Below are 26,495 nucleotides of genomic sequence, written 5' to 3'. Positions count from 1 at the left end.
CAGCGGGGCCGAGCCGCTGCCAGACGAGTGGGTAAGAATTGGCTGCTCCTGCCTGGGGCGGCGGGTTGGGGTGGGAGCTGGGACGCGGCCGGACACGACCCGTGGGGTGGGGAGCAGCGTGGGGAAGATGACAGAGGCTTCTGGAGAGAGAAACGGAGCTGGGGAAGGGGCTGCCTCTGGCCCCGCAGCTGGGACGTCCCCTGCGAGGCTTCCCGAGGCCGAGCTCTGGCCAGGGCCTCGGTTCACACAGCGTGGGGCTGGTGGGCAAGCGGCATCTCCCTTTGTCCTCCTGCAGGAGCGCCGGCACGAGGTTGGAGCTGGTGACGCGATTCTGGAAGTCAAGTCCCGGCTCTGCCACTCAGGGATTTGCAAAGTGGCGCAATGAGGCCACAAAAATTGCATGTAAGCTCAGCCACTGCTGCTCGCTGTGACGTGCTTGGGGTGAACTCCTGGAGAGGAGACCTCAAGAGACAGGCCTGACTTGTCTCTGGTTTTTTTTGCCCAGGGATTGTCTTCAGCCTCATTTGCCGTGGGGCAGGTGCCCTGGTCTCCCTGTGGACATGTCTGCCGAGTGTGTCTGTCTTTGCCATGTACGTAGTGCAGGTTTCTGCTGTGGACGGGGGGAAGGGGATGTCCAGGGCCAGTGCAAGCAAAGGGGAGAACAGGGCGTGTTCCCCAGCCCAGACATGAGGGAGAAATCGTTGCCCCTGAGGGTGGTGAGAGCCTGGCCCAGGTACCCAGGTGGTGGATGAACCATCCCTGGAGACACCCCAGGCCAGGCTGGATGGGGCTCTGAGCAACCCGATCAGGGTGAAGACGTTCCTGCTCATGGCAGGAGGTGGCACTCAACGAGCTTTGAAGGTCCCTTCCAACCCAAACTATTCTGTGATTCTATGTGAGAACAATCCTGGTTTCTCAGCCAAAGAGAGAGCGAGGTCCACACCACAAGGCTGCTGACAAGAGTCTTCATTTGCTCTTTATGGATTATTTTCCTTCTCTTTCAGAAGGTGCTCCTGCAGCTCTTCCTCTGGGGAAGAGCTGCCAGTAGCGTTGAGCAGTGTGGACAGAAATCATGTTCCTCCAGCTTTTCAGCCTAAGAATGCAAATCCAGCTGTGAAGGGGTTCACTCGACACTTGGTTCCCTGACAGCCCCTGGACTCTCATTTTCAGGCACAAGATGGCCCCAAAAAAGAACTGGTTTGTGATGGACAGGCAGAGGATGCAGTTCTTGAGGGACATGAGGTGCTTCCGAGTCATCCTCCTGTTGCTTCTGGTGGCTCTTGGCATTTACTGCACAACCTCGATGCCAGGGTGGACAACACAGGCAAAGGGATGGATGGAGGTGGGTGACTCCTGCAAGGGAGCGCTGCTGACAGGGGCTGCAGAAATCACGGGCTCTTCTGCTTCCGTGCAGGGCGACCCAAAGAAAGAGCAGCTTGAGCCGTGTCTCCTGGGGAAGCCTGCCCCGGGGAGCCCTGGCAGCTCTGGTGGTGGAGACTCTAACGGGGAATTGTTCCCTTTCAGGAGCAGATCTGTGGGTCCGCAATCGAACGGAAGATCCAGAGGTAAGAGATGTTTCCTGAGCTGCAACTGGGTCTGTGCAGAAGCCTCAGCCAACACCTTATGCTACCTGCACCCATTTTTCTAAAGCCAGGGCTCCCGTCCTTCCCTCTGGCCTTTGCATTGCTCAGCCTGGTGAGGAGGGAAGCGCTGGCAAAGCCGGGCGAGCACACGTGTCTGTGCTCCGTGCTGAGCTCCGGCGCTCCCCAGAGGGGATGGACATCTCTCTGACAAGATCTGCTTTCCTGGTCCCTCAGCGATTACCAGGCTTTGCTGGTGGCACAAAATCAAAATATGCGGCGTCTGCTGCAGGAGGTGGCTCAGCTGAGGGTGCAGCTCATCAGCGCGAGGAAGGTGAGCGTGCATTTGGGGAAGGAGGTTTGGCTGGGCAGAAGCCCCGAGAAAGCCTCCTTGGGGTTGTTGGTGGGCTTGGACTGCTGACCGTGCTGTTCCTCAACCAGGCAGCGTCCGAGGCGGCTTCGCAAGTCTCCGTGGAGATGTCTGACTGGGCCCTGCAGAGCGCTGGTACGGACACAAGCAGCCCAGCCGTGCTCCCGGCGCTGCTCTCCAAACTGCTGATGAGGACAGGACTGAAAAACGAGGAGCTGGCAGCGGCCTCACGGGTCGCGTCTGAGCACCGAGTGCCCCGCTTGCGGTCAACTGCCCCCACTTCCTTCCAGGTGCCGCCATCGACACGCGGAGAACTTCCCAGACCTACAGCTGCCAAGGGAATTGGATCTGCGGCGTTATACAGTTATTTCATGCTGCCAACCCTCCTGAGGCTGTTCTGCAGGTATGGCAGCAGAAATCCTCAGTCCTGGTTTCCTTCCTTCCTGGGAATTTGGAGCCTATCTCAGGGGCGTTTCCCAGCTGCAGCAGACCCCACAGACACCCCGGTGCCTGTGCTGCAAGCTCCAGGAGCAGTTGTGTTGGCCCCAGTGCTCTCTCATGCTTCATTTCTCTGCTGTTCTGGGTGCAGCCCGATGTTTCCCCAGGGAACTGCTGGCCTTTCCAAGGGCGTCAGGGCCAGGTGGTCATCCGGTTGCCAGCACGAGTCCACCTGAGCGCCGTCACTGTGCAGCACATCTCCAAGGAAGCTTCTCCCTCTGGGTCCGTCATTAGCGCCCCCAGAGACGTCGCTGTCTTTGTAAGTGTCTGCTGGGCGCTTCTGCCCTGGGGCCAAGCCGTGACAGTGACTTTGTGCATCCTCGGAGGTTTGTGTCCCTCTCTCTCCTGAGCCCGGCCGTGCCCTGGCATGATACTTCAAGGGCTCGAGAGGTTTCCTTGGTCTCAAGACTTGGTCTGGCCTGGGCACCTCAGGGTTCTTCGCCAAAACTCCAGGCGGAGACTGAGCTCCAGCCCAACCAGTACCAGACGAGCGCTGGGGTCCCAGGAGAGGCTGGGAACGGGACGGGGCTGATCCAGCGCGTATGTCCCCGCGGTGCTGGGATGAGTCTGAGCTGCTCTCCTTGTGCTTTGCCCCTGAGGGACTGGATGCGGATGGAGAAGAGGAAACTCTGCTTGGGATGTTCATGTACAACGTGGCGAAAGAGCCCATCCAGACGTTCCCGCTGAAGGTACGGTTCACACGCGGGGGAAAGATGCCAGGGAGCAAAGCAGGTTTGCCCGCACGTCCGCAGCAGGAAGAGCGTGAACGCTTTCTCGCTGGGCACAGGGGCCCGCAGCACTTCTGGGAGCTGGTTCCTGCGCAGGAGCCGGGCTGGCAGGGGCAGATCCATTGACTGCACTCTGGCTCTTAACGCCTCCATTTCCTTTTGCCTCTTTTCTTCACAGGCGCTGCCCAGAGCCTTTTCATACGTCAAATTTCTTGTCAAGAGCAACTGGGGAAACCCGAAGTATACCTGCATTTATCGAGTGCGGGTTCACGGGAAGATGGCAAAACCAGAAAGCCTCAGCTGAAACCAGAGCAGAAACAAAGGCAAAAAATAAAAAATGCTGTGTCGGTTCAGATCGGTGTAGAAGATGTGCAAACCTGATTCCTCAGCCCATGAACGTTCCTGTTCTTGATCTGGCTCATCTGTGTCAGAGGTTCGTTTGTGTCGGGTTAATTAGTGTCGACGTGGAATTTTGAAGTGTTTTGCCCCTTGTTATTCTGCCCTCCCCTCGGCACTGGCATTCCAGGGCTGGCGGGGAGAGTTGGAACTCTGTGTTCCTGGCAGCTGTAACAGCGTGTAGGATGGGCAGGGGGTCGGGGCAGCTCGCTGACGGCCAAGAGCGTTTCCTGGGGGTTGCTGGAGGATTCCGAGGGGCTCCTGAGAGACGGGGCTGGTGAGTGGGCGTCCCAGGATGCTGTTGGGATTCTCCTGCCATTTCATGCCATTTGTGCCATGCTCAGGTGCCACACTATCCAGTGCATCCTCAGTAACTACCCCTCCTCCTTTTTGCAGATGACACCAAGTTGTATGGGAGTGTCGATCTGCTGGAGGGTAGGATGGTCATACAAAGGGATCTGCAGCAGTTGGATCCATGGGCTGAGGCCGATTGCCTGAGGTTCAACAAGGCCAAGTACTGGGTTCTCCACTTGGTTCATAACAACCACAGGTAGCATTTCAGGCTCAGGGAAGAGCGGCTGGAAAGCTGCCTGGCAGAGAGGGATCTTGGGGTTTTGATGGACAGCAGCCGAACATGAGGCAGTGTGTGCCCAGGTGGCCAAAAAGGCCACCCGCATCCTGGCTTGTATCAGGAACAGTGTGGCCAGCAGGAATGGAGAAGCGATTGTGCCACTGTGCTGGGCACTGGGGAGGCCAAACCTTGAATCCTGTGTTCAGTTTTGGGTCCCTCATCATAAGAAGGACATTGAGAGACTAGAGAGAGTGAGGAGAAGGGAACAGAGCTGGTGAGGGGCTGGAGCACAAGTGTGATGGAGCGGCTGAGGGACCTGGGGGTTCAGCTGGAGAACAGGAGCTGAGGGGAGACCTTCTGATCTCTGAACTGCCTGAAAGGAGCTTGGAGCCAGGGGGGTCGGGCTCTGCTCCCCAGGAACAAGCGCCAGGAGCAGAGGAAACGGCCTCAAGTTGCGCCAGGGGAGGTTGAGGTTGTATGTGGGGAACAATTTCTTCCCCAAAGGGCTGTGGGGCATTGGAACAGGCTGCCCAGGGTAGTGCTGGAGTCACCATGCCTGCGGGGGGTAAAAAGGCGTTCAGATGAGGTTCTTAGGGACATGGGTTAGTGCTAGAGTTAGGTTAGGTTATGGTTGGACTCAATGATCCCAACGGTCTCTTCCAACCAAAATGATTCTATAAATCTATGACTACTTAGCAACAACTAAAATGTGTATTATCAACATTATTCTCATTCTAAATCCAAAACAGAGCACTGTACCATTAACTAGGAAGATTAACTCTAGCCCAGCCCACTGCTCCTCCTCCTGTTTCTCCCTGTTCTGTTTTTGCCTCCTCTTCCTCCTCCTCCTTCTCCCCCTCTTCTTCCCACTTCTCCTCCTCCTTTAACCTCCTGTTGCTTGCTCTTGCCTGCTCCTCATCTTTCTCTTGCAGCCCCCTGGCACCCCCTTACCTTCTTCCTCCTCCTGTTCTTCCTCCTCCTCACCGTGTTGCCTCTTTCCTCCTCCTCTGCCCCCTCCTTCTGTTGCATCCTCTGTCCTGTTGTCTCGTCCTCCTGTTTCTTCCTGGTACCAGTTTTTCGTCATTCTTTTTCTTCCTGCTGCTGTCTTCTCTTCCTCTTCCTCTTCCTCTTCCTCTTCCTCTTCCTGAGGGCCACTAAGCTTTTAGTCCTGGCCACCTGTTTGTCCAAGCCCTATGTGATGGGTGTCCCTTTTGGACCTGGACTCTGGCTAGGCTGAGGCTTCAGCGAGGGTGAGGGGTTGGTTGGTAGAGCAAGCACAGAGCCCCAGGCTTGCTGGGACTGTGAAAACGCTGCCAAGGGATGGTGAGGGCCACCAGCACCTTTCAGTCTGGCCACTTCTGTGTGGGAGCCCTCGGTGGTGGGTGTCTGGTTTGGAGCTGGGCTCTGTTGAGGCAGAGTGTGAGGAGATGCTGTCAGGTGCAGCATGCAGTGCAAAGCCTGCTCCTCCTCTGGCCAATGCCCCGGGGCTTTCTGCAGAGCAGCAGGGCCCTGACCAGGCCCTAGTAAAGCCCAGCATCAGCCCCAGCCATCTCTCCAGAGGGCAGCAGGGCCTTTCCTGAGCAACTGCAGGCCTGGCAAATGACTTGGGAAACTCTGCAGACAAGCAGGGCCCCTTATGGCACCTGGCAAAGCCCCTGGGATCCTCCCGAGGACACCAGGTCCCATTGGTGCTTCCAGCAAGGCTCATTGAAGGCCTTGGGCAATCTGGATGGCAGCAGAGCCTGCTCTCTCCGAGGGTCCAACTGCAGCCTAGCAAAGCACCATGAAAGCCCCAGGACACTTGGAAGAGAAGCAGGGCCCTGCATCAGCAGTGGCAAAGCCCAACAAAAGCCACAGGTTTCTGTTGAGCTTCAGAGCTCAGTTCAGACCCCAGCAAAGCCTAGCACTCCTGGGTTGACCTAGGCTGGCTGCCAGGTCCCCACCAAGCTGCTCTATCATGCCCACTTCTCAAGTGGATAGGGGGAAAAAATATGAAAGGCTTGTGGCTCGAGATACAGATTTGGGAGATCACTCAGCAGTTCCTCTCATGGGGAAAACAGACCTAACTGGGGGAAATTAATTTATTTTGTTGCAAAGCAAATCAGAGGACGATAATGAGAAATAAAAAGAAATCTTAAAACACCTTCCCCCACACTTATCTTCTTCCCAGCCTCAACTTCACTACTGACTTCTCCACCCCTCTCCCCCAAATGCTGCAGGAGGACAGGGAATGGAGGTTGCAGCGAGTTCAGCACATGTTGTCTCTGCTGCTCCTTCCTCCTCACGCTCTTCCCCTGCTCCAGCACGGTGTTCCTCTCACAGAAGATAGTCCTTCACAAACTCCTCCAGCATGCATCCTTCCCACAGCTGCAGTTCTTCACAAATTGCACGAGTTGGGTCTCTTCCACGGGTGCAGTCCTTCAGGAACAGACTGCTCCAGTGTGGCTTCCCCACAGGGCCACAGGTCCTGCCAGAAACCTGCTCCAGTGTGGGCTCTCCATGGGGTCACCCCTGCTCCACCATGGGCCTCCCTGGGCTGCAGGTGGATCTCTGTTCCACCGGGGACGCCCAAGGCTGCAAGAGACCGTAGGGGACTATGGTGGGTCTGTGGATTCCCTGACGGAGAGCACGGGAACAGAAATTAGCCTTGAAGATATGAAGGCCTACCCGTGAGAAAGATGGGAGTAAAGGAGTATCTGGAGATGTTCAGGATGTACCCGTGAGAGAGAAGGGAGTAGAAGAGTAACATTGATGACAGCAAAATTAGCCAATGAGATGTTACTGCTGTAACTTGTAACCAATAGTGAAGAGACACATGAATTGGTAAAACTGTATAAAAATGCACTTGTGGCAATAAGTGGCATCTACTAATTTCATCCTGGAAGAACTTGGTCTGTGTCGTTTGTCCATCTCAACCACGACAAGGGACAGTCAGCCTCACCATGGGCTGCACCACAGGCTGCCAGGGAATTTCTGCTCTGGCGCCTGGGCCCTCTCCTCCCCCTCCTTCTTCACTGACCTGGGCGTCTGCAGAGTTGTTTCTCTCACATCACAGAATCACAGAATCACAGAATCAACTGGGTTGGAAAAGACCTCAGAGATCATCGAGTCCAACCCTTGGTCCAACTCTAGTCCGTTTACTAGATCATGGCACTAAGTGCCATGGCCAATCTCAGTTTCAAAACCTCCAGGGACGGCGAGTCCAGCACCTCCCTGGGCAGGCCATTCCAATGCCTGACCACTCTCTCTGTAAATAATTTCTTTCTAATATCCAGCCTAAATTTCCCCTGGCAGAGTTTAAGCCCATGCCCCCTTGTCCTATTGCTAACTGCCTGGGAGAAGAGACCAATCCCCACATGGCTATAACTTCCCTTCAGGTAGTTATAGAGAGTGATGAGGTCACCTCTAAGCCTCCTCTTCTCCAGACTAAACAAGCCCAGCTCCCTCAGCCTCTCCTCATAGGTCTTATGTTCAAGTCCCTTCACCAGTCGTGTTGCTCTTCTCTGGAAGTAACATATTCTTACTTCTCTCTCCCAGCCACTGTAATGCAGCAGTTTCTACCCCTTAAAGTTGTTATCACACTGCTGGGCTCAGCTTTGGCCAGTGGCGGGTCTGCCTTGGAGCCAGCTGGAAGTGGCTCAGTCTGACATGGTGCGGTGGGGAGGGGGGGCAGCTTCTGCCATCTCCCAGAAGCCACCACTGCAGCCTCCCCAGATACCAAACCTTGCCACATGAACCAAATACACCAGCAAAAGCCCGTGTGCACTCTGGAGTGCCAAGCTCTTTGCAGGTCTCGGCAAAGCCAGGTTAAGTCCCTGGGGCCATCCGGAGCACGGCAGAACACAGCCCAGGCCCTGGAGAAGATGGGGAACTGCCCTGCCAGGAGGGCCCATGTGGGCACCAGCGAGGCCTGAGGAAAGGTCAAGGGCTCTCTGGAGGGCAGTGGGGCCCTGACCAGGCATAAGAAGACAAAATATTCAAAAACTCCCCATTAAAACAAAGGGGACCCCCATTAGAACATAAAAGGACCCCCTGCCCCATAGGAGCGAGACCCAGAACGGAGATGTTTATGGGGCCTCCTGGGAGAACAGGATTCATGACAGGCCAGCTCAACAGGCTCCCCATACCCACCTTACAGAAATGATGGGATAATCGGCAAAGGGATTGCACTAATGGCCTGGATGCTAAGAAGGCGTTGGATAAAATTGTCCCACCTGCTCCTCCCGCCCCACTATCAGGAAACTGACGGAGGAACTCGAAGCCCCAAGGAGTTCCCATGACCCACCCCAAGCAGCCAAAGCTTTTGGAATTAAATATTAGCAATAGCCTTTGTATACCATTAGCAGTAAATGACGATATTCTCTCTCTTTTCCCATGGTCACAGGAGTTCCACTATTGATGATTAAAGCCTGGGACAGTGCTGCATTAACCTCAAGAAAGTGATCCAGCAGGGATCACTGGGAAAGGACAAGAGCTCCCAGTAGCCAGGGTGGGGTTGGACTCTATGATCTTTAACAGTTACTTCCAACCCAAAACCGTTCTACGATTCCAGCAAAGCCCAGCAGCGGCCCTGGGGCTCTCTGGAGAGGAGCAAGACCCGGCCCAGGCCCTGGCAAAGGCCCCAGGTGTCTCATCAACTCGGTCCCACTACAATTTAGTAGCAAGAATGTTGTGGGGAACTCCATCAAAAGCCCTACAGGACTGCAGGTAGATTATGTCTGTAGCTCTTCCTTGTCTGTGGATGCAGCTGCTCCATTGTGGAAGGCCACTGGCTGAGCAAGGTGTGGGTCTGCCCTTGGCGAGGCCATGATGGCAGTTTCTAATCTCTGCCATGCCTGGGAGTTTGCAGCACAGTGGTTGAGAACAGAATGTCACTTCTCAGGGCAGGTCTATCCCAGTTCTATTTGACCCCTGTCCAAAAGCCCCTGACTTAGCAAAGGGTGGGAGCAGCCCTCGGGGAGGCTGAGTGCGGGCAAAGTCGCTGCAGCGTCCCAGGGCTATTTAGCCTTGGTGTTAACCTGAAAAGTGCAAGTGCTGCACTGGAGTGGGAATGGGGATGACGAGCCCCTGGGTGTCTGCCTTCTCACACTGCCACAGTAGCCACAACGAAGGGTGTGCTTTTTAATGTCAGTTATAATAAAATATTTTTACAGAGCCCAAAAAATTCAAAATAGTGCAAAACATCTCACTGTCATGCATCCATGGTAGCCACCACCGGCAGTGCCGCACGGGGGTTGTACAGACACACAGGCATCGGTGACACATGTGCTACAGGAGCAGAATTGGTCAGTTCAATCACATGCCAAACAGGACAGTTTGGGGAGGGGGCACGGGGGCAGGGGCACCACGGTCGGCTGAGCCCCAGCCTGGCCGTGCAGGAACAGTGGTTAGAAAAGGGGTGTAAACATTGAACAGAAAGGAGAGGAAAGCTAAACCCTTTGGTCCCAGGCAAACCCTATGGAGAAAGGACCATGGGGGCCCGTCAGGGTACCCTGCTTTGGGATGGGGAGGGGGCTGAGAGAGGTATATTGATTTGTGGGGTCATCAGGCCTCTGTCTTCCCCGGTTCTTGGGCATGCTGGCCAGCTGGGGTGGTCATCCCCGACACCGCACACCCTGGCCTCCCGGACACTCACACAAGACGCGCACACCACTGATCACGCAGAAATGGTAGTTAATGGGAAAGTGGGGTGGAGGGGTCTCTGGGTTGGGGGGTGGGAAGGGTCTTGCTTGCGCCAAGGAGGTCCCATGAGCGCGGCTGCACTGCACAGGGATAGCTGGTCCCCACTGACCAGAACAAAGGGAGACAGGTCCCTCTGCTCTAGTGCCATCAGCCCTCGTCCCCAAGTCCTGGCACCCTGGGGACAGCAGTGGGGCAGCCCATTGTGGCAGCAAGGCAGGGAAGACAGGATACGGGCCGGGGGCTGCTCCCTGCCACTCCCGGCCCCAGTGACGCTGCTGCCAGCCAGGGAGAGGACCCTGTGTGGGGCATGCAGAGGCTGTGCCCCACAAGCCAGCAGCCCCAATAGCCCTTCCAGGTGCAGGACACAGCCGCATGGTCCAGCTGCCCCATGTATGTACAGCTATTTACATATGTACAGGGTCTTCAGCAGGTGGGAGCCTCCCTGTCCCTCAGGGTGCCAGGTGACACTCGAGAGATGGGGACAAAGGGCCATCATGCTGTGCCAGCCCCTCACCAACACCCCCAGGTTGAAACACCACTCTCCCTGCCCCCAGCCCTTTCCTTGTGTTGCTCAATGGAGCTTGGGACTGGGTAGGACAAGGTAGGGTGGGGGAGGGGCCGCTGGGGTTCTTCCATCTCAGACAGGCTGCGAAGATCTGTCCCATCACCCAGTCTGGGGTCCAGCCCTTCCCTGCAGCCCCACCAGCCCCAGCACCTTCTCGTTGGGGTGGGACGGGGGAATGGCTGTGCTCTGCACTGCTGTCTCCCAGCCAGTCTGGCCAAGGGAGGGACAGCAGTGGGTCTGTCACTGCAGCCACATTGTCCCCTCACCCACACCAGGGCCAGGAAGGAGACTCCTCTTGTGGCTGCTCTTATGGCTTGTACATGGCTGGAGCCTGCTGTAGAAAAGGGGCCAAGAGCAGGGGGAGAGGGCTGGGGGGTGGGAGGGTTTTAATTACTGCCCTCCTCAGCCGAGCGTGTGTCCGACTTGAGCTTGACGAACTCCTTGGCCACCTCATCATTGTTGCGTTGCGAAAGGATGCGGAGGACGGTGAGGCCGGTGTCATCCATGTGGATTCGGCGGCCCAGGGGCAGCCAGCAGGCACAGCCGGGTCGCTGCAGGATATCGCGGAGCTGCAGGACAGCAATGCCCACTGTCCGGTCCTCCCGGGCGAAGCAGTAATCCTTCACACACACCTGCAGCTCGTAGCACTCGGGGCCCGTCTCCGTCCCCAGCGTGCTGTGGGGGCCCAAGGGACAGGCAGTGTTGGAAAAGGAGGGTCACACTCCCAGGACCCTGGCTTCATGTCAGCACCCTTTATGACTGCCACCTCCCCACTGCCCCTAAAACACTTTAAAGCAGCATCTTTGGGTTTGGGGTGAGGGAAAGGGTCGGTGTGTGGTTTGTTTCATCAATCCCTGCTTTTACCAATGCAAAAACATCTAAAACATCCCCTGGGGGACACAGAAACTCACTGGCTGACACCAGGAGGAGAGGGTCCCCACATCGTGGGGACACATCTCCCAGCCCAGCCCCACATCCCCATCCCCATGGTGCTACTCACAACTGGAAACTCTCATTGTACTTGGGGGCCCAGCTGTTGTTTTTGGATTTGGTGGCGAATTTCCTCTTCTTGTCACTGAGGTGGGGCCCGATGATGTTGACCTCAATGAAGGGCCGGAAGATGCCCGATGTCTGCCACTTGAGATCATTTGCAGCCACCACTGCAAGGAGGGGGCAAGTGAGGTTCATGGGGCATTGCCACCTGCCCAGCCACGGCATCCCAGCTGCAGAACCCACCTTTGACAGTGACTTTGTGTTCTCCAGTGCCAGGGTGGGTGAAGAGCTCCACATGGATGGACACCTCCCCAACAGGGTCATCCACACCAGAGCCTGTGTGGGCAAATGCAGGAGACATCAGAGCCTGTTCCCCCCCGTGTCCCTGATGTCCTCTGCCCACCACCAACCCCACTGGAGGAGGCAGGTCACCCACCACAGGGTGGGAGGTGGGGGGCAGTAGGATTTGGCCCAACGAGGCCTCTGCCAACGAGTTCTGGGGACAGCAGCATGGGTGCAGCAGCTGTCAAGGATGGCTGAGGCTTGCACCAGGCTGGGCTGGGCTATGGCAGGACATCCCCAACACCAGGCTGGCTCTTTGTCAACCCACCCCAGCGAGCCTCCCTCGCCCAGGCAGGGGCTCAAGTGGCTGGGTGGGACGAGGAAGGGGCACAGGGGCCCAATTGCCTCTACTGTGGGCACAGGGAGGGGGGTGTCAGTACTTGGTGTGTGGCAAAGGGCATTGGCACAGCGCTAGGCAGGAGGGACCTGCTCTGGCCCTCGTGCCACGGGGCAGCCATGGCCCTGCCAGGGGCTTGGGGCTCACCTGCCCCCTCTTGAATTCCTTCCAGCTCAGGGACCACATCACGCCCTGGGGTCCTTGAGTCAGGCGATCAACAACCAACAGCCCAGCCCACCACCTCCCCCCATCCCCAGAAAAGCTGTGCATGCACCCATAGGTGAAGGAAGGGGTGCAAGGCAGAGAGACAGGCTCTGTGGGTCAGAGAGGGCCAAGGAGATCAAACCAAGCTCAGCAGAAAGCTGCCAGAGTAGAAACAGTGCAAAGGAGTACACGTGCCCCTGCGTCACTGCACAGGCCCAGGACGATGGTGCCGAGCTGGGGGGAGGCTGGTGATGGCACAGTTCCCCTCTCCTCTTCATCCACCTTCATCCTCCATCCCACCCCCGGAACCCCATTCCCCCAGAGACCCACCACCCCGGGCAGCGCCACATGCTGAGCCGAAATGGAGGCGATGGCGGGTGAGGGGTTGGGTCTGGGTACAGGAGGCCAAGCACGGAGTGCAGTCCTGGCCCTTCTGGCGGGGTGCGATGGAGGCCAAGCAGGGACCTTGGAGCTGGGCTCATCCCTCACATCCCTCGGCAGGTGGACGGAGCTCACCGGAGCAAGGCTAGTAATGGTCCTTCTGGCAGCAGGGTGGATGGTAGGGGGACACGGCCATGGCCTCCCCTGGGGCCACATGTGCCAAAAGGAAAGCTCCCCAGCTTGTAAGGAGGTTGTGAGAGGTGCCCACACCCAGGAAGCAGCACTGGGAACAATGTGGGGTGCCCAGAGCTTGCAAGGGAAGGCAGGCACCCCTATTTCCATGGGGCATGGACCTCTGCCCCAGTCTCGGGGTGATCAATGTGGCTGAGCACAGTTCCTCCCAGTTCAGCCCAAAGCAGCCCTGGGAGTGCGTCTGTGGGCAGAGAGCTCCAGCTCTGCCCACACCAGGGGTCCCCAAGGCCAGGAGTGCTGGGACAGGGCTCCTGGCCACCCTGGCCCGCAGTGCCAGGACTGTTACTAGCCCAGGCTGGCGGCAGCAGGCAGGTGCGGGGCGGGCGAGCAGCACACGTACCCTTCTCAGGATAAATTTCTTCACTAAGGGTAAACCTAATGCCTTTCCCACCATGAACTAGTGGGAAGGAGAGAGAAAGAGACAGAGACAAGGCACGGAGTAGATGAAGAGAGGAGGAAGGAGACAACAGGGAACAGGAACAGTGAAAGGGGAGGAAAAACAAAGAGAGAGAAAGAAAGATCAGATCTCGCAGACAGATGGATGACCGAGCATCCGGACAACACTGCAGCAACATGGGAGTGCCAGGCACCACCCAGCTCTGAGCCCAGGGGTCCTGGGGCCAGGACGGAGGGACCCAGGGGTGCTGGCACCCACCACACCCAACCCCACGCCCCCAACATGGCTGGCACAGGAGGCACAGACAGGACATACGTCCCTTGCAGGAGATGCACAGACAGCAAAAGCACATCCCACTCCCCAAGGACACAAACAAGCCTGGCGGGGGCACTATGTGATGGCCCATGACCGTCACCTTCTTCTTGCTGGTGGGGGACTTGGGGGTGCCAGGTTGCCGCTGAGCACCCATGGCCCCTCTTCACCTGCAAACCATGGGAGCAAAAAGCCCTTCCCTTCCGACCCACCCCTCCCACCCCTCTGTGACCCTGGCTGGGATCCCCAACCCCACCGGGATGGAGGCAGGGTGGGGCCCTGGCCATGGGGCAGATGAGCCCATGTGTGGGGACAGGGGTCCAGGTGGGGGTCCAGGGCAGCGCATCCTACCCTGTGAAGCCTGGGTCTGCACAAATGTTTTGATGAGGAGGTCAGTGGCCTGGGTGTAGAGGGACAGAGCATAGCGCAGCGACTGCAGGTCAGGGCTCTTCTCCAGGAACGTCTTCTTTAGCCCCACGCCACCGGCATGAAAGTATTGCTGGAGGGGGGAGACAGCCACTGCATTCTCAGCAGCTCTGTTGGAGCTCAGTGCCCTCCCATGTCTGTGCCTTGGGGCTAGAGCCCTCAGGGGCACCACTTTGTACCCCAGGGTGCCCTTACCTTGATGGTGTCCAGCGCCAGCTCCACCACTGCACATTGCTTCGGGGTCAGGCTCTTGGCCTCCTCCCGCACCATGTGGTCCTGCACAGCACAAATTCTGCTCTCAGCATGGGACTGGGCCCCACTTCCCTCACCCAGCTGTGCCAGCAAACAAGCACTGGTGGGGTCCCTGCCACAGCGCCAATGCCAGTGTGCAAAGTGCCCCCCACCCTTGCACAGATCGGAGCTCAGACCACCTGCCTCCTCCAGCCCTCCCATCCCCAGCCTCCCAGCCCTCACCTTCAGCTTGGAGAGCTGCCCCAGCTCCTTGGCTGCATTGAAAATCATCTGCGTGCCCTGCGGAGACCAAAGAGACAGGAACAGCCCTGGTGAGTGGCCAGGCTGGGTTTGCCATGCTCAGGCTGGGCACAGGGTGCCAGGAGTTTCCTGTGGCTCCATGGGCTCCCCCAGCACCCCCACGCTCCAGGGGGCAGAGGGGTCCTCCTCAGAGACCCCCAGGGGCCACCAGCCATGCCAGGCACAGTGATGCAGGTGCAGGGGGCTGCTGCAGCCCCTATCCGGCCTCCAAGTTCTCAGCACAGGTGTGTGGCTGGGGGCTTGGGCACCCCAGCATAGGACATCACCCTGGCATTAGGGACCTCACACCCTGCTCAGCACAAGCAGCTTGACATAAGGATCCCATCCTCTTCTCTGTGGTGCCCAAGCATCTGCTTCTGCATCCAACAGAGCCCAAAAATGGCACATCGCCTGCACTACATGGACAATCACATGACATTGGGCAGGGGGAGCAGAGAGCAAGCACAGGGGGACAGTGGGCATGGGAAGGATGTGGCGTGGTCCCCCTTGTACCCCACAGCGCTGGCAGCCAAGTCAAACACCCCCCCTGCCACACAGACTCCTGCCCAGATCCAGGGAGGTTCCTGGTCCCTTACAGCCCCAGGGAACACAGCCCCTGACCACCCTCACCTGCTCTGTGCCCTGCCACCCCCATGGGCAGGGGCCATGAAGCCATCCTACAGCTCCTGGGGATGCAGCCCCATGGCACAGGCAGATCCTGCTCACCTCCCTGGTCTGGCATCCGCTTACCAGTCTGAGTGCAAGTTTCCCTTCTCAAGCCCTCCAGGATGCAACATGCAACTGGGTAAACAGAGGCCCAGTGGGGCAGAGCCAGCGATTCCCACCTCCTTCCCTCTACCAGTACCAGTAGCTTCAGTCCTTCCTGACAATGAGAAACCCCAGCATCTATCCCACTGACCATTACCTTCTGCAGGGACCTTTCCCCCACCATGCCCTCATTTTTGTACCCCCCATTAATCCGTTGTGCTCCCCCCAAGTTCTGTCCCATTAATCCTTCACTTGCTGTCCCTGTCTACCCCCACCAGTGAATAGGCTGGGAGATGGGGACACCAGTGTCACCCAGATAGAGCATGATGGGGCACTGTACTAAGCTGGGACCACCCCACAGCACACGGGACAAGGAGGGTGCGAGAGAAGGAACCAGAGCCAAATGGGGAGCAGAAGAGCCATGTTCTTACTTCAGCATGACTGGGCAGCTTCACCCTGCTCTGGAAGAGAACAGCAAGGGACAGTTACTGGTGGCCCCAGCAGCAGCCAGCCGCGGGCCCAGGACCCCCACATCCCTCAGCCATGGGGGCTCTAGCCCTGTACTCTCCTCTGGCTGTGCCCAGTTCTCTGCTGGTGCCACTGGTTTGGCACCAGTTGATACCTGCAAAGGCTCAGCCCTGTGTGATTGCTGGTGAACCTGTGATGATTGTGCCAGGCCTCTTCCCAAACGAGGGCAGGCTTGCTTCCCTCCTTGTTTGGGGCTCGGAAAGTAGCAGCAGATGGAGGAAAGCAGCTTGCCCAGCACTGTCAGGTAAATGGAGCAGGACCCTGTGTCCCCTGCCAGAGGAGGGTAGAGCCAGCGGAGCCACAGGCATTGCCCAGTCGATGCTGGTGTGTCCTTTCCTGAAAGCTGGGGTTTGAGAGTGGGCAGCCTGGAAGGCTCTGCTGAACCTGGCAGTGGGGAGCACCCAGAGCCCATATGCCTGGAGAAAGCCCTTTTGGCAAGTTTTGGGACTCAGTGAGCCTTGCTGAGGCCCCCCAAGAATCAGGGGGAAGCAAGCTCAGAGTTCCAGAGGGTCTCAGCAGCCCCCAGTGTGCCCCGCACAGCCCCAACATGGCTCAGCATCCTGGGGGTCACCTCTTCCTGAGCCCCCAACGGTGGGACAGGTCTGTGCCCGGGATCTCCCATGCTTGGGTGCCCTGTCCCCACACTGTCCCAGCCAGGCACCATCCCCCATACCTGTCCGGAGATGGGTAACACCCCACATACACACCCACGGGAACCAAACACGACACAACACCTGCTCCCTACTCCGGACAACACACAGGAACCGGTCCCTGCCCCCATCCTGCACACAGGCAGCACGTCCTGGACAACACGGCACACCTAACACAACAACACGCCACGCAGGCAACGGCACATCCAGACAGCACGACAGAGGAAGCACGGACAAGCCTGGACCTTCACAGTAGGCAGGTGTGGGGCCACAAGTGCGGCCACGGGGTGATGACACACATGGAACCCACAGCTATTTACCTTCTCTGTCCCCTTGCCATGTTTTCTCAAGAGCGTGCCCTGTAGAAGCAATGTCAAAGGTTGAGTGAGGAGGTGGGGGGAGCAGCAAGGGGTGGGACATGGGGGGATGCAAGAACAAGTCTGGGCCCATGGACAAGTCTGGGCTGCAGGCTGGAAGCAAGGACATCACTGAACTCCTAAAGTACAGCCAGAGCCAATGAGGAACCGGTCCCTGTTGGGCTGCAGGCCTATAGGGGACTGGTCCCCACTGGGATCCTGGGTTAGTGGGGAACTGGACCCCAGAGGGTTGCTGAGTCAGTGAGGAACTGGTGTCTTTGGAGTGCTGGGCCAACTGGTCTCCACTGGAACGCAGGATATTGCACTGATGGGGAACTGGTCCCCTCACCGAGATTCTGGGCTTATGGGTAGCTGGTCCCTGCTGGGCTACAGGGATGCTGACCCCATGGGGGACTCTTTCCCACTGGAATACAGGAGCCAGCAGGAACTGTGTGGGCAGCCTTGGGTATCGCCACATTCTCCTCCAGCTCTGGAAGATGCTCACAGCCCTGGGGACGGAGCAGGGAAGGGGCAGCTGTACTTGGGATTTGCACGCAGAGTTCTGGTCCACGCAGTGCTGGGCTCAGTGACAACCCTGCACTGACACAGGCCTCAGCAGTGGCAAAAGAAACAGTGTAAAATGGGGCAGCAGTGCCACATGGGGGGTTCTTAATCAGCATCTCGGTGGGGCTGGGGCACATCTGAATCAGGAGGCGTTAGCAGGGGGTCAGCTGGCAGAGAAGCCTGCAGAAGGGATAAGCAGCACAGTTAGGGCCAAGCAGGCTGCCAGGAGGGTTTCTTGCCCTGGAAGGAACTGAGGCACAGGGTGATGGGTGAACAAAAGGACCTTGTATCCCATAGGGCTGACCACCACCCCAGCCCCCCAGCAGCCTCAGCAAGGCTGGGACATACGGTCCCTAGGAGGTCTGAGGGGAGGCTCAGCCCATTGTTGACCCCAGGGTCTTTCCAAATGCTGCTGTTGGAAACAAAAGGTGTTGGGGGACACGGGATGGGCATTTGTCCCTGCAGGGACTGGCATCCAGCACCCAGCACCCACAACACTGCTCCTCCTCACAAAGGTGCCCACGGTCAAAGCAGGGGTGGGGGCAGGATTGGGGGTGGATGTGACCCTTCTCTTGCCCCATGGAACGTAAGCCCATGGCCACCAACTGAGCAGAAGACGACAAAAGGAAACTGCTCGGTCAAAGCCGTGCAAGGACCCAGCGGCAATGCTGAGAAAGGAACTCAGGAGTTTGGGCTCCCAGGGCCATATCCTGACCAGGGAAAAAAGTCTCACAAATCGTGCCGGCAACCTGCCCCATTGCTGACCCTCATGTCCCAGCAAGATGCTCCTCTCTACAGAGCCCCACCTCAGCCAGGGCCTCAAGGGGTCGGGAAGAGTAGCCCTGACTGCCCAGCACACGCCATTCCCTCTGCTCCTGTCTCCAGTGGCCTCTCTCACCCCCCACGCAGAGCAAGAAGACGGGATCAGCCTGAGTTTGGCTGTCCCTGATTACATGGCACTACCCCATCACCGTCCCCTCCCACCCCATCACTGACCCTTGCATCTCCCCACATCCGGGCACTGTGAACCTGTCCAGGACCTTTCCACAACCCACCCCCCGCCCCGAAACCCAGCTGGGGCCGTGAGCAAGTGCCCACCAAGCAGGCAGCACAAGGATGGGGACCACAGAGATGGACCAAGTTGGGAGCTGGAGGAGGATGTGGGCAGGGCACGGGCAGCCACACAAGACAAAAACTGGCAAGGCCAGGACCGACACACAACGGACGGACAGACAGACAGACAGGGAGCTGCCGTACTTACAATCATCTGCCATTGAGAGGGTGAGCAGAGCAATTGGAGAGAACAACCATGACATGAGTGTCGGTCCCATCCTCCATCCTCCCCAGCCCCAGCTGCACCATGGCTGGGTATCACCCCTCCACCAGCCAGGAGAGACAGCAGAGTTGTCCCCCATCTGATGTGCCACAGTACTCATTGTCAACGCCCTGCCACCAGCACCACAGGTCTCTACAGCCCTGAAGCAGACCCATCTTTCCACAAGGTAACGGGGGGCTCTGCCCCAGGGGGAGTGGGCTCCAGGGAGCTGGCAGACTCCACTCGACATTCGGCTCTGACACACAGCTCCCACGTCACCAGTGTGCCCAGCCACCCCCCGGCTGCAGCGCAGAGCCACCAGGGGACTGTCCCAGGGACCAGACCAGCACAGCCCCCTCCAGGGCTGCCTCCGCTCAGGAAAATCACCTGACAGATCCAACATGTCCACACCACCTCCTCTGCCCTCAGCACAGGGCCCGCTGCCTCCAGAACATGGCATAGCCACACATGGCCGCAAAGGGACAGAGATAGGGACTGGGGTGGCAACTGGGACCCAGTGGCGCCAGCAGTCCTGCTGGATTTGGCCACCTTTGGCGAAGGGTGTATGAGCCTGGCTGCAAGCAACGCAGGGCTGTAACAAGGTCCCAGTGAGGTGGCACCACTGAGGTCTGACAAGTCACCAGTGCACTGTCCCTTACTGCCACAGCACAAGAAGCCCCATAGCCCCAGAAAAGTGACACAGCAGCCAATGGCTCCAGGGACTCCAAGCAAGAGCCTGAAACCAGCTTTATGACAGTGATTAAAGCCACTGAGAGTGACAGAGACAGGTGTGTGGCTGGCTCGGTGCCCTTGGTGTCACTCTTCCCTGCCCAACCCCAAGGGATCAGCTGCCCTGTAAAGTTTTGGGGTGCATGGCTCTGTGCAGGGAGGACAGACACACAGCACTGCGATACAGAGCCTCAAAGCCTGTAGGCAAACTCCTTCTGAGGAGGGACCATTCCCTGGGCTTTGTTCTGCTACCTTAGAGCCTGTTCAGCCCCTTAGCGAGGAAAAGTTCAGGCCTGCTACAGGGACATGCTGCCCCATCCCCACATCACCCCAGTCCCTGGGAAGCCAGTCCCTGCTCCTCAAGGAACCCGAACCCCAGACCCACAGCAAAGCTGAAGTGTGGTGGCCTCCTGTGCTCCGAGAGCCTCCTGATTCACCTCTTGGCACAGGGACCAGGCTGCATTGGGCACCTGGGTCAAGAACAACCTTTCTCTTCTCCATCCCAGCCCTGGCTATGATCTGGGAGCAGTTCTGGGGTGGCCTGCTGAAGTCCACACCCCCTCAGCAACCAGTGGAGGCACCTGGCCAACGATGTCCCACACTGGCCCAAATCAGCCACCTGCATCTCAGCTCCAGGGTCCCCTGTCCACAGTCCCCCTCCCTGTCACTCACCGTCTGATCAGTGAGTGGGGGCAGGACAATGGTCTTCTCCATTGTGTTCATCACCAGCTTCCAGAGCTCCTTCAGCACCCGCTTCAGCACCGTCTTCTCACAGATCTTGGCAAAGAGCGTCAGGCTGCAGAGAGGGGACAGGGCTGAAGGTCCTGGCACGGCACCCCAATGCCATCCCTTGCCCTGCCACCCTGACCCTGCAGGTCCCCCACGCTCCCAGGGCAGGTCAAGGGCATTGGGGAGGGGTGGTGTCCCCGTTGCCTCCCACACTCACTTGCTGTCCAGGAGGTCCATGATGGGCTGCAGGACGTTGTCAGCATCCTGTGCAACACTACTGCAGGTGCTGGCAGGGACATTGCCAGTGCCTTTCACCTGGCCCAGGATGTCACCCATCTGCTTCACGCACTCCTCAATGTGCGGTTGGAAACTGTGGACCACAACACCCAGGCAGCTCAGCATCCCCCACAGCCGTGACCAGGACCCGCTTGGCTAAGCAGAGCCCACAGCCTGGCCTCAGCTGCAGCTCCTGGACCCCCAAACCTCTCCTTGGTCCCCCACCTGTGCCCTCTTGCCCAGGTGTACCTGGTGGCAAAAACTCGGCTCAGCTCATCCAGGACATTGTTGAGTTTCACCTGCAGTTCCTTGAGGATATCACTGGCTTCTGTATCCAGCTGGAGAGACAGGAGAAGCCATCAGGTGCCTGGTCCAGCCCTTGGGGAGGCCTCTGCACCCCAAATGCAGCCCTGGGCAGGGCGAAGCACCCCTGTCATCTGACATGGTAGGAGAGCAGGGTGCCAGGGGGTGAGACAGGACAAGCCCATACAGGATTGAGAAACCAGGGTCTACTCGCAGCACTGCAGAGCCAGGGAAGGTGTTGCCTCTGAGGAGAAGGGACTGATCCAGCCCCTCCACAGGACTCCCTCCTGGAGAACCCCAATACGAACCTCCTTCCCACCCATGGCTTCAAACATCTTCTCAAGCTGGACGCGGAGCTGCTGGACGTTGTTCATAAGGATGCAGGGCTGGAGGGGTGGGATGGAGAGGTGGGTCAATACCAATAGATGTGGCTGGAACAGCTACCCACCGCCCCAGGTCCCTCCCACCCTGCACTGGGGGAACACAATAACAGCGTGGCACAGGGGCCTCCTTGGCAGCATTTCAGGGGCTGTCATCACAGACCAAGGACACGATCCGCATCATGGGGTCCAGCTCTGGAGCTGAGGTGATGGCTGAGGTCACCACATGGGAACAGTGCTGCCTGGCAGCCCCAGGCAGGTGGCAAGCAGAGGGGAGATACATCACCACTTTCTCCTTCTCCTTGGAGCAGTACGAGGCGAAATCCTTGGAGATGATCTCAGCATACTGGAGTAGCACATTGCTGATGGTCTGCAGCCAGATGAGAGATGGGACCCACCCGGAGAGCAGTAAAGAGGAGGAAGGAGACCATGAGCCCCATAGCAGTGAAACAACCCAATGCATGAGTACACCCTGGGACCTCTAAACCCTCTGGCCCCACAGATGCAACAGGAGCTGCATGGGCACAACAGCCAGATCCAGCACACCTGATCTCCACAGGCAGCACCACTGAAAAAGCATCAGCCATCAAGTCTGCATACAACTCCCTCCACACCACAACAAGCCAGTGGCATTTAATTAATCAAGATTAATTAACCAATTAACTCATTAATTAGCTAATCTTCTGTGCTAGCAAAGCTGGGAGAGCTACAGGGTCTTTTGGTAGCATGTTCACTTGACCATTGCTGTTAGAGGTGGTGCAATCTGTGCCCTATGCCACTGCCTGTAGCTGGATGGGAGGTGGCAGAGAGCCCAGGATTCCCAGGCCAGGGCTGGGACTGGGTTCCCAGGGGTGCTGCTGGCCCAGTGGCCCCTGCCCTGGCAGCTGCCCACCTTAGCAAACCTTCGCATGTAGTGCCCAACAATCTGGGGGTCAGGGCACTCAAGCTTCTTGATGATCTCAAAGCTCTGGTTGAGCTGGGAGAAGACATCCACCACGGAGCAGGAGAAGAGAGCGTGCTCTGACGTCTGCTGGAACTGTGGGGTGGAGGAGATATAGTGTCAGCAGGAGGCAGGGAAGGGAGGTTTTGGTCCCAATGGGGACACACTGGACATCAAGGAACAAACCCCAAGCCAATTCCTGGCTGTGGCTCCTACGCACACTGACAGCCCTGTTCATACCCCATCCTTTTTGTCCCGCTCCAGTGCTCCATGCAGGAAATCCCGCGACACCTCTTCGTTCTCATCCAGCCACTGGATAACAAAGGGCTCAAACCAGCTGGAAGAGAGGCCCGTCCCCGGTGAGGCCAGCCAGCCCCCGGGGCACAAGCACCCCATCCGTGGCCCCCTCAAGGGCTGCACTCACGCAGGGTACTCGGGCACGCGGCTCTTGAAGGAGGGCAGCTCCGTGACATACTCGTTGTACAGCCACTTCACCTTGAAGTGCAGGTTCATGTAGTCCGCGCTCTTGCACAGACGGTGCTTGTCGTGCTCTGCACAGGGAAGGTGAATGCACCGGGGGTTGCTTCAAGCCCCAAACCTGGGGGGCAGCTGCCCCAAGGGCAGCTCTGGGGAAGCTGAGGTAATGGGGTGAAGACGGAAGTGCTTCTTGTGTGGGATTTAAGCCAGGCATTGTGTTGATAAGGGGGTAAAATGGGTTTGCCCAGGGAACAGACGAGGTGGGAGCAGAGTGCGGGTCCTGCCTGGTTCCCCACTTAGCTTGGGCGGTGGGGGTGGACTCACCCTCCATCGCGTACTTCATGTCCTGAGCAAAGAGGTTCCACATCACCTCAGCACTGATCTTCCCTACATTCAGTTCCTGGGGGAACCTGGGAAGGGAGGAAAGCACAGAAACAGGGTGGACCAGCCCTCCACTTGGAGATATGTCCCCCCAACACCTCCCACCTGCCTCAGTTTTCCCATCTGTAGAACGGATGCTACAACCCACTTCCAAAAGACTAAAGCACCCCCCCTGGGTGCAAAGCAGGGTTCCCTTCCCCAGCACCTACTCACTGGTTCAGGCAGGGTGTGTAGGAATTCTTGTCCTCCTCGATAATGGAGACTATCAGGGTGATGAGCTTGGACCAGAAGTCCAGGTTTTTGATGCTGGGGCCCTGCTCCTCGGGGGGCACCTCGCCTTTCTTAGTCTGGAGTGATGGGGACACAGTGGAGGCTCCGGTCATCCCACCCACGGGGCTTGATTTTGTGGTGGGGCTAACGAGGGGGCAGGAGGGCTCTGGGAACACCCTGGAGGCCCCTACACAGCCCCCCCTTGTCTGGCCCCAGTCCCAACCCCACAGCAGCAGGGCTTAAACCCTGCTCAAGTCTTGGGCTTCATTCTGCGTGGGGCTGAGTGCTCTGGAGAGGGACCAGGAGCATTGCACGAAGGAGAAGGGCAAGGGATGGGGAAGGTCAGCCAGGGGCAGCGAGTTCCCTCCGCAGCACCTGGCATCCCAGTGCCTCCCAGCTCCCCACGCACCGGGTCTGTCTGGTACTCGCGACTGTACAGCTCGTGACAGTTGTTGAAGATGTACTCATAGGTAGAGTTGAGGCAGGCTTTCACACAGTCCTTCACCACCTGGCTGGCTCGTGGGGGGCTCTGCAGCTCCTGGACCTGGGTGTGCAGGGAGGGAGCAGCGCTGGAGGCAGCCCCGCAGCCCCAGCCAGTGGCCTGGAGCTACCGCAGCACCAGCGCGACCCAACCTTGCAAAGAATCGGGGCCAGCAAGGGTCAGGCTCTCCGCTGGAGGGACAGGGAGAATGGGGCCCCAGCAATACCTTCATCCGAAAGAAGGTGATGCTGGTCAGCAAATCCACCGTGGACTTGAGATCCTGCAGCCTCTCGGGACTGCTGGCAGGGAAGTTGTTCTGCCAAAGAGGAAGAAATAAGCAGAGTTGCACACAAAAATCTCACAGGGACAAGTGGAGGGGGAGAAAACAGCCACCTGTTGTTTCAGACCATACTAGACAGGTAGGGAAACTGAGGCGCAGCAGTAACCTTACCCGGTACATGGACAGGTCGATCCGCAGCGAGTTGTGCAGCTGGTCAAGGAGTTTGACGAACCGCTCCTTCTGCGGAGAAATGCCCCAGAGCCAGGTAAACGGGGGAGAGGCGGCAGGGACCACCCCCCTCCCCACTGCCCCGGCTCTCTCTGCCCACAGCCTGGCTCACACACTGCACCCAGCTCATCCCTCTCCTTCCCACTGTCCTTCTTTCCCTCCTTCCTCCATCAGCGCCCTGTGGGCGGGTATGGGATGCCTGCGGAGAAGAGCACGTCCTCGCTGCTGGCTGGGACTCTCTGGGAGCCATCAACAGCTACCAGGGCACAGAAGTCATGCCGGGCATGGTACAGGAACGAGAGGGAACACCGTGTATTCTCTGGCAGTCAGTGCTTCAGTGGGGATGGGCTGCTCTGTCTGCCCTGTCCACTTGAACACCTCCGAGCCAGGACTCAGGGCAGGAGCAGGGAGAGGGTGTGAAGGATTGTGCCCTGGGCTGCGTGGCCCTTAGATTGAACCTTTCGGTGAGCTCAGGAAAAAGGGCAGGGAAAGGGCAGCTGGGCTCTTGCAGTGGTCGCCCATCTTCAGGGCCAAGCTGCTTCAAGACAAGGCCAGGATGGCCCCAGGAGTCAGATCCCTCCATGGGCTCCTCGCTTGCCCAACTGGGCTGCATCGAGGGATATAGGCAGAGAACTGCACTAGGTTTACAGTCTCCACTGGGGCCAAGTGGCTTTAATTCAGTTCAGCTCAGCTCACGGGCAAGAGAATGCAAATCCCACACTGGGCTGCGGATCAGGTGTCCGAGATGAGGGCAAAGCAACCAGGCTGCCCCAAAACTCTGTCAGGAAGTATTTCACTCTTCATCTCTGCCAGGGGGAGCATTGGACAACCTCGTGGGCCTCCCACGAGAAACCTGGGTTTCCTCCACAGCATCGGGGCTGCCCCACAGGGCTCCGGAGAGCCCAGAGCAGTTTCCCAAGTCCTGGGTGGGGAGGACAAGGGGATGGGAGGGGGCAGCGAGTCCCGCACCCGCCTGGCCACTGCTCGGCCAAGGCCGCAGCCTGCACTGGCAACCGCAAACCTTCGGCGCACTCGCCCGCCAGAGACGGCAAAGCCAGGCTCTGGGCCGAGACCGTGCGTCCCCGCCACCGAACGGCTGCAGCGCTTTAAAACTGGACACGACGGGGTTAAAGCGACACGGCCGGGCACTTTAGGACCCAACCTTAGGCTCTCTAAAAAAAGAGAAAGAAAGAAGTTTTTAAAACCCTCCATGTTAGAGAAAGGTGGTTTTTTTTCTTGTACAGTTTCCTCCTCCTACATGATGGGATCCACAGCTCGCTTGGCTCTAGCTGCCCCCTGCAACAGGACCTGGGAGTTGAGCCAAAGCAGCCACTGCCTGAAGCTACACTCGGCCTTGGCTGCATCCCTGGCTACCCAGCACTTGGCCTGACCCCGAGCTGGGCACTGATCCTGGCTCGACCCATGTGCATCCAGAGCAATAACCAGCTGCCTCCGGGATAACACAGGGGGAGACGGGATGAGAGCTCAGTCCCACTTCGCCCACATCCCCAAGGGCGCACCCAGCCCCGGCACAAACTCGCCACACTTGCTGCATGCAAGGCACCCAGCCGGCACCCATGGGTGCTGGCACAGCCAGGCGAGTTTGCAGCGGTCCCAGAGTGCGCCCAAAGCACTCAGGGCTGTGCAAAACTCCTGGTGAGCTGCAGGGATGGCTCCTCGCCACCTGCTTGTGATTTTGTCAGCAAGGATTCCCCCTCCTGCCACGCCAAGCATCCCAGCCCACTTGGGCTCCAGTCACGGTTCTACCCGCATAATCTGGGTAGCAATTTTAGACCTTCTCCCAGGAAGGTGGTGGCTCTTTTCCTTCTGCAAAACGGGAGCAGGATGAATTTCGGGGCAAGCAGGGGCTGACCCACCTGCCGCATGCTTTGGTTTGGAGTGGAGTATTTTGCACGGCCCTTTTTGTGCCCCAAGCCCCCCACCCCCTCCCAAGAGAAGAGAGAGAAGAAGGAAGGAGTGTTTACGCACCATCGGACTTACCCCGAAATTGGAAGCAGCAAAGCGGTCAGAGGCCGAGACATTGGCAGAAGCCGTGGTGTGGGCATAGTAGGCGTTGATGTTGGCTAGCAGGGTACTCATCACTGCCGGCACGCCTGGGCACATGTATTTGGAGGAAAGGCAGGCAAAATGCCTGCAGAAGGAGGTGGAAGGTGAGGGCGTGGGGCCACCGAAGGGGTTGACTGTAGGAAGGGGCGCGGCGTTTGGGATGCACGCATGGAGAGGGGGAGAGAGGGATGGATGCGTGGGTGCTGGC

The 26,495-nt window shown here is 58.2% G+C and overlaps 1 protein-coding gene and 1 long non-coding RNA gene across 2 annotated transcripts in view; one reads left to right on the top strand and one right to left on the bottom strand.

Annotated features, from left to right (window-relative positions):
* Window positions 1–751: 751 nt before the first annotated feature.
* LOC135576489 (uncharacterized) lies at window positions 752–3,658 on the top strand. The gene is made up of 4 exons (XR_010468270.1): window positions 752–2,353; window positions 2,540–2,707; window positions 3,048–3,137; window positions 3,355–3,658. It is a non-coding gene; the product is annotated as an uncharacterized LOC135576489 (long non-coding RNA).
* Window positions 3,659–9,250: 5,592 nt separating this feature from the next.
* Window positions 9,251–26,495, bottom strand: part of UNC13A (unc-13 homolog A) — a 36,032-nt gene continuing 18,787 nt past the window's right edge. The window contains exons 22-42 of the mRNA XM_065042426.1: window positions 26,222–26,372; window positions 24,164–24,232; window positions 23,939–24,028; window positions 23,641–23,775; window positions 23,175–23,308; window positions 22,905–22,990; window positions 22,528–22,654; window positions 22,344–22,440; window positions 22,056–22,199; window positions 21,450–21,533; window positions 21,092–21,169; window positions 20,730–20,818; window positions 20,422–20,574; window positions 20,148–20,271; window positions 14,509–14,565; window positions 14,230–14,310; window positions 13,960–14,107; window positions 13,240–13,296; window positions 11,627–11,719; window positions 11,391–11,550; window positions 9,251–11,065 (exon numbers count right to left, since the gene is read on the bottom strand). Of these exons, the coding sequence (XP_064898498.1) occupies window positions 10,777–11,065; window positions 11,391–11,550; window positions 11,627–11,719; window positions 13,240–13,296; window positions 13,960–14,107; window positions 14,230–14,310; window positions 14,509–14,565; window positions 20,148–20,271; window positions 20,422–20,574; window positions 20,730–20,818; window positions 21,092–21,169; window positions 21,450–21,533; window positions 22,056–22,199; window positions 22,344–22,440; window positions 22,528–22,654; window positions 22,905–22,990; window positions 23,175–23,308; window positions 23,641–23,775; window positions 23,939–24,028; window positions 24,164–24,232; window positions 26,222–26,372 (2,446 nt within the window). The 3' untranslated portion in view covers window positions 9,251–10,776. The remainder of the gene's footprint in view (window positions 11,066–11,390; window positions 11,551–11,626; window positions 11,720–13,239; window positions 13,297–13,959; window positions 14,108–14,229; window positions 14,311–14,508; window positions 14,566–20,147; window positions 20,272–20,421; window positions 20,575–20,729; window positions 20,819–21,091; window positions 21,170–21,449; window positions 21,534–22,055; window positions 22,200–22,343; window positions 22,441–22,527; window positions 22,655–22,904; window positions 22,991–23,174; window positions 23,309–23,640; window positions 23,776–23,938; window positions 24,029–24,163; window positions 24,233–26,221; window positions 26,373–26,495) is intronic.

The sequence above is a fragment of the Columba livia genome, chromosome 27 (assembly GCF_036013475.1).
Source record: "Columba livia isolate bColLiv1 breed racing homer chromosome 27, bColLiv1.pat.W.v2, whole genome shotgun sequence".
NCBI classification, from domain to species: Eukaryota; Metazoa; Chordata; class Aves; order Columbiformes; family Columbidae; genus Columba; species Columba livia.
The sequence above is the reverse complement of the archived record's forward strand: the minus strand, read 5'-3'. Positions and strand labels throughout refer to the sequence as shown.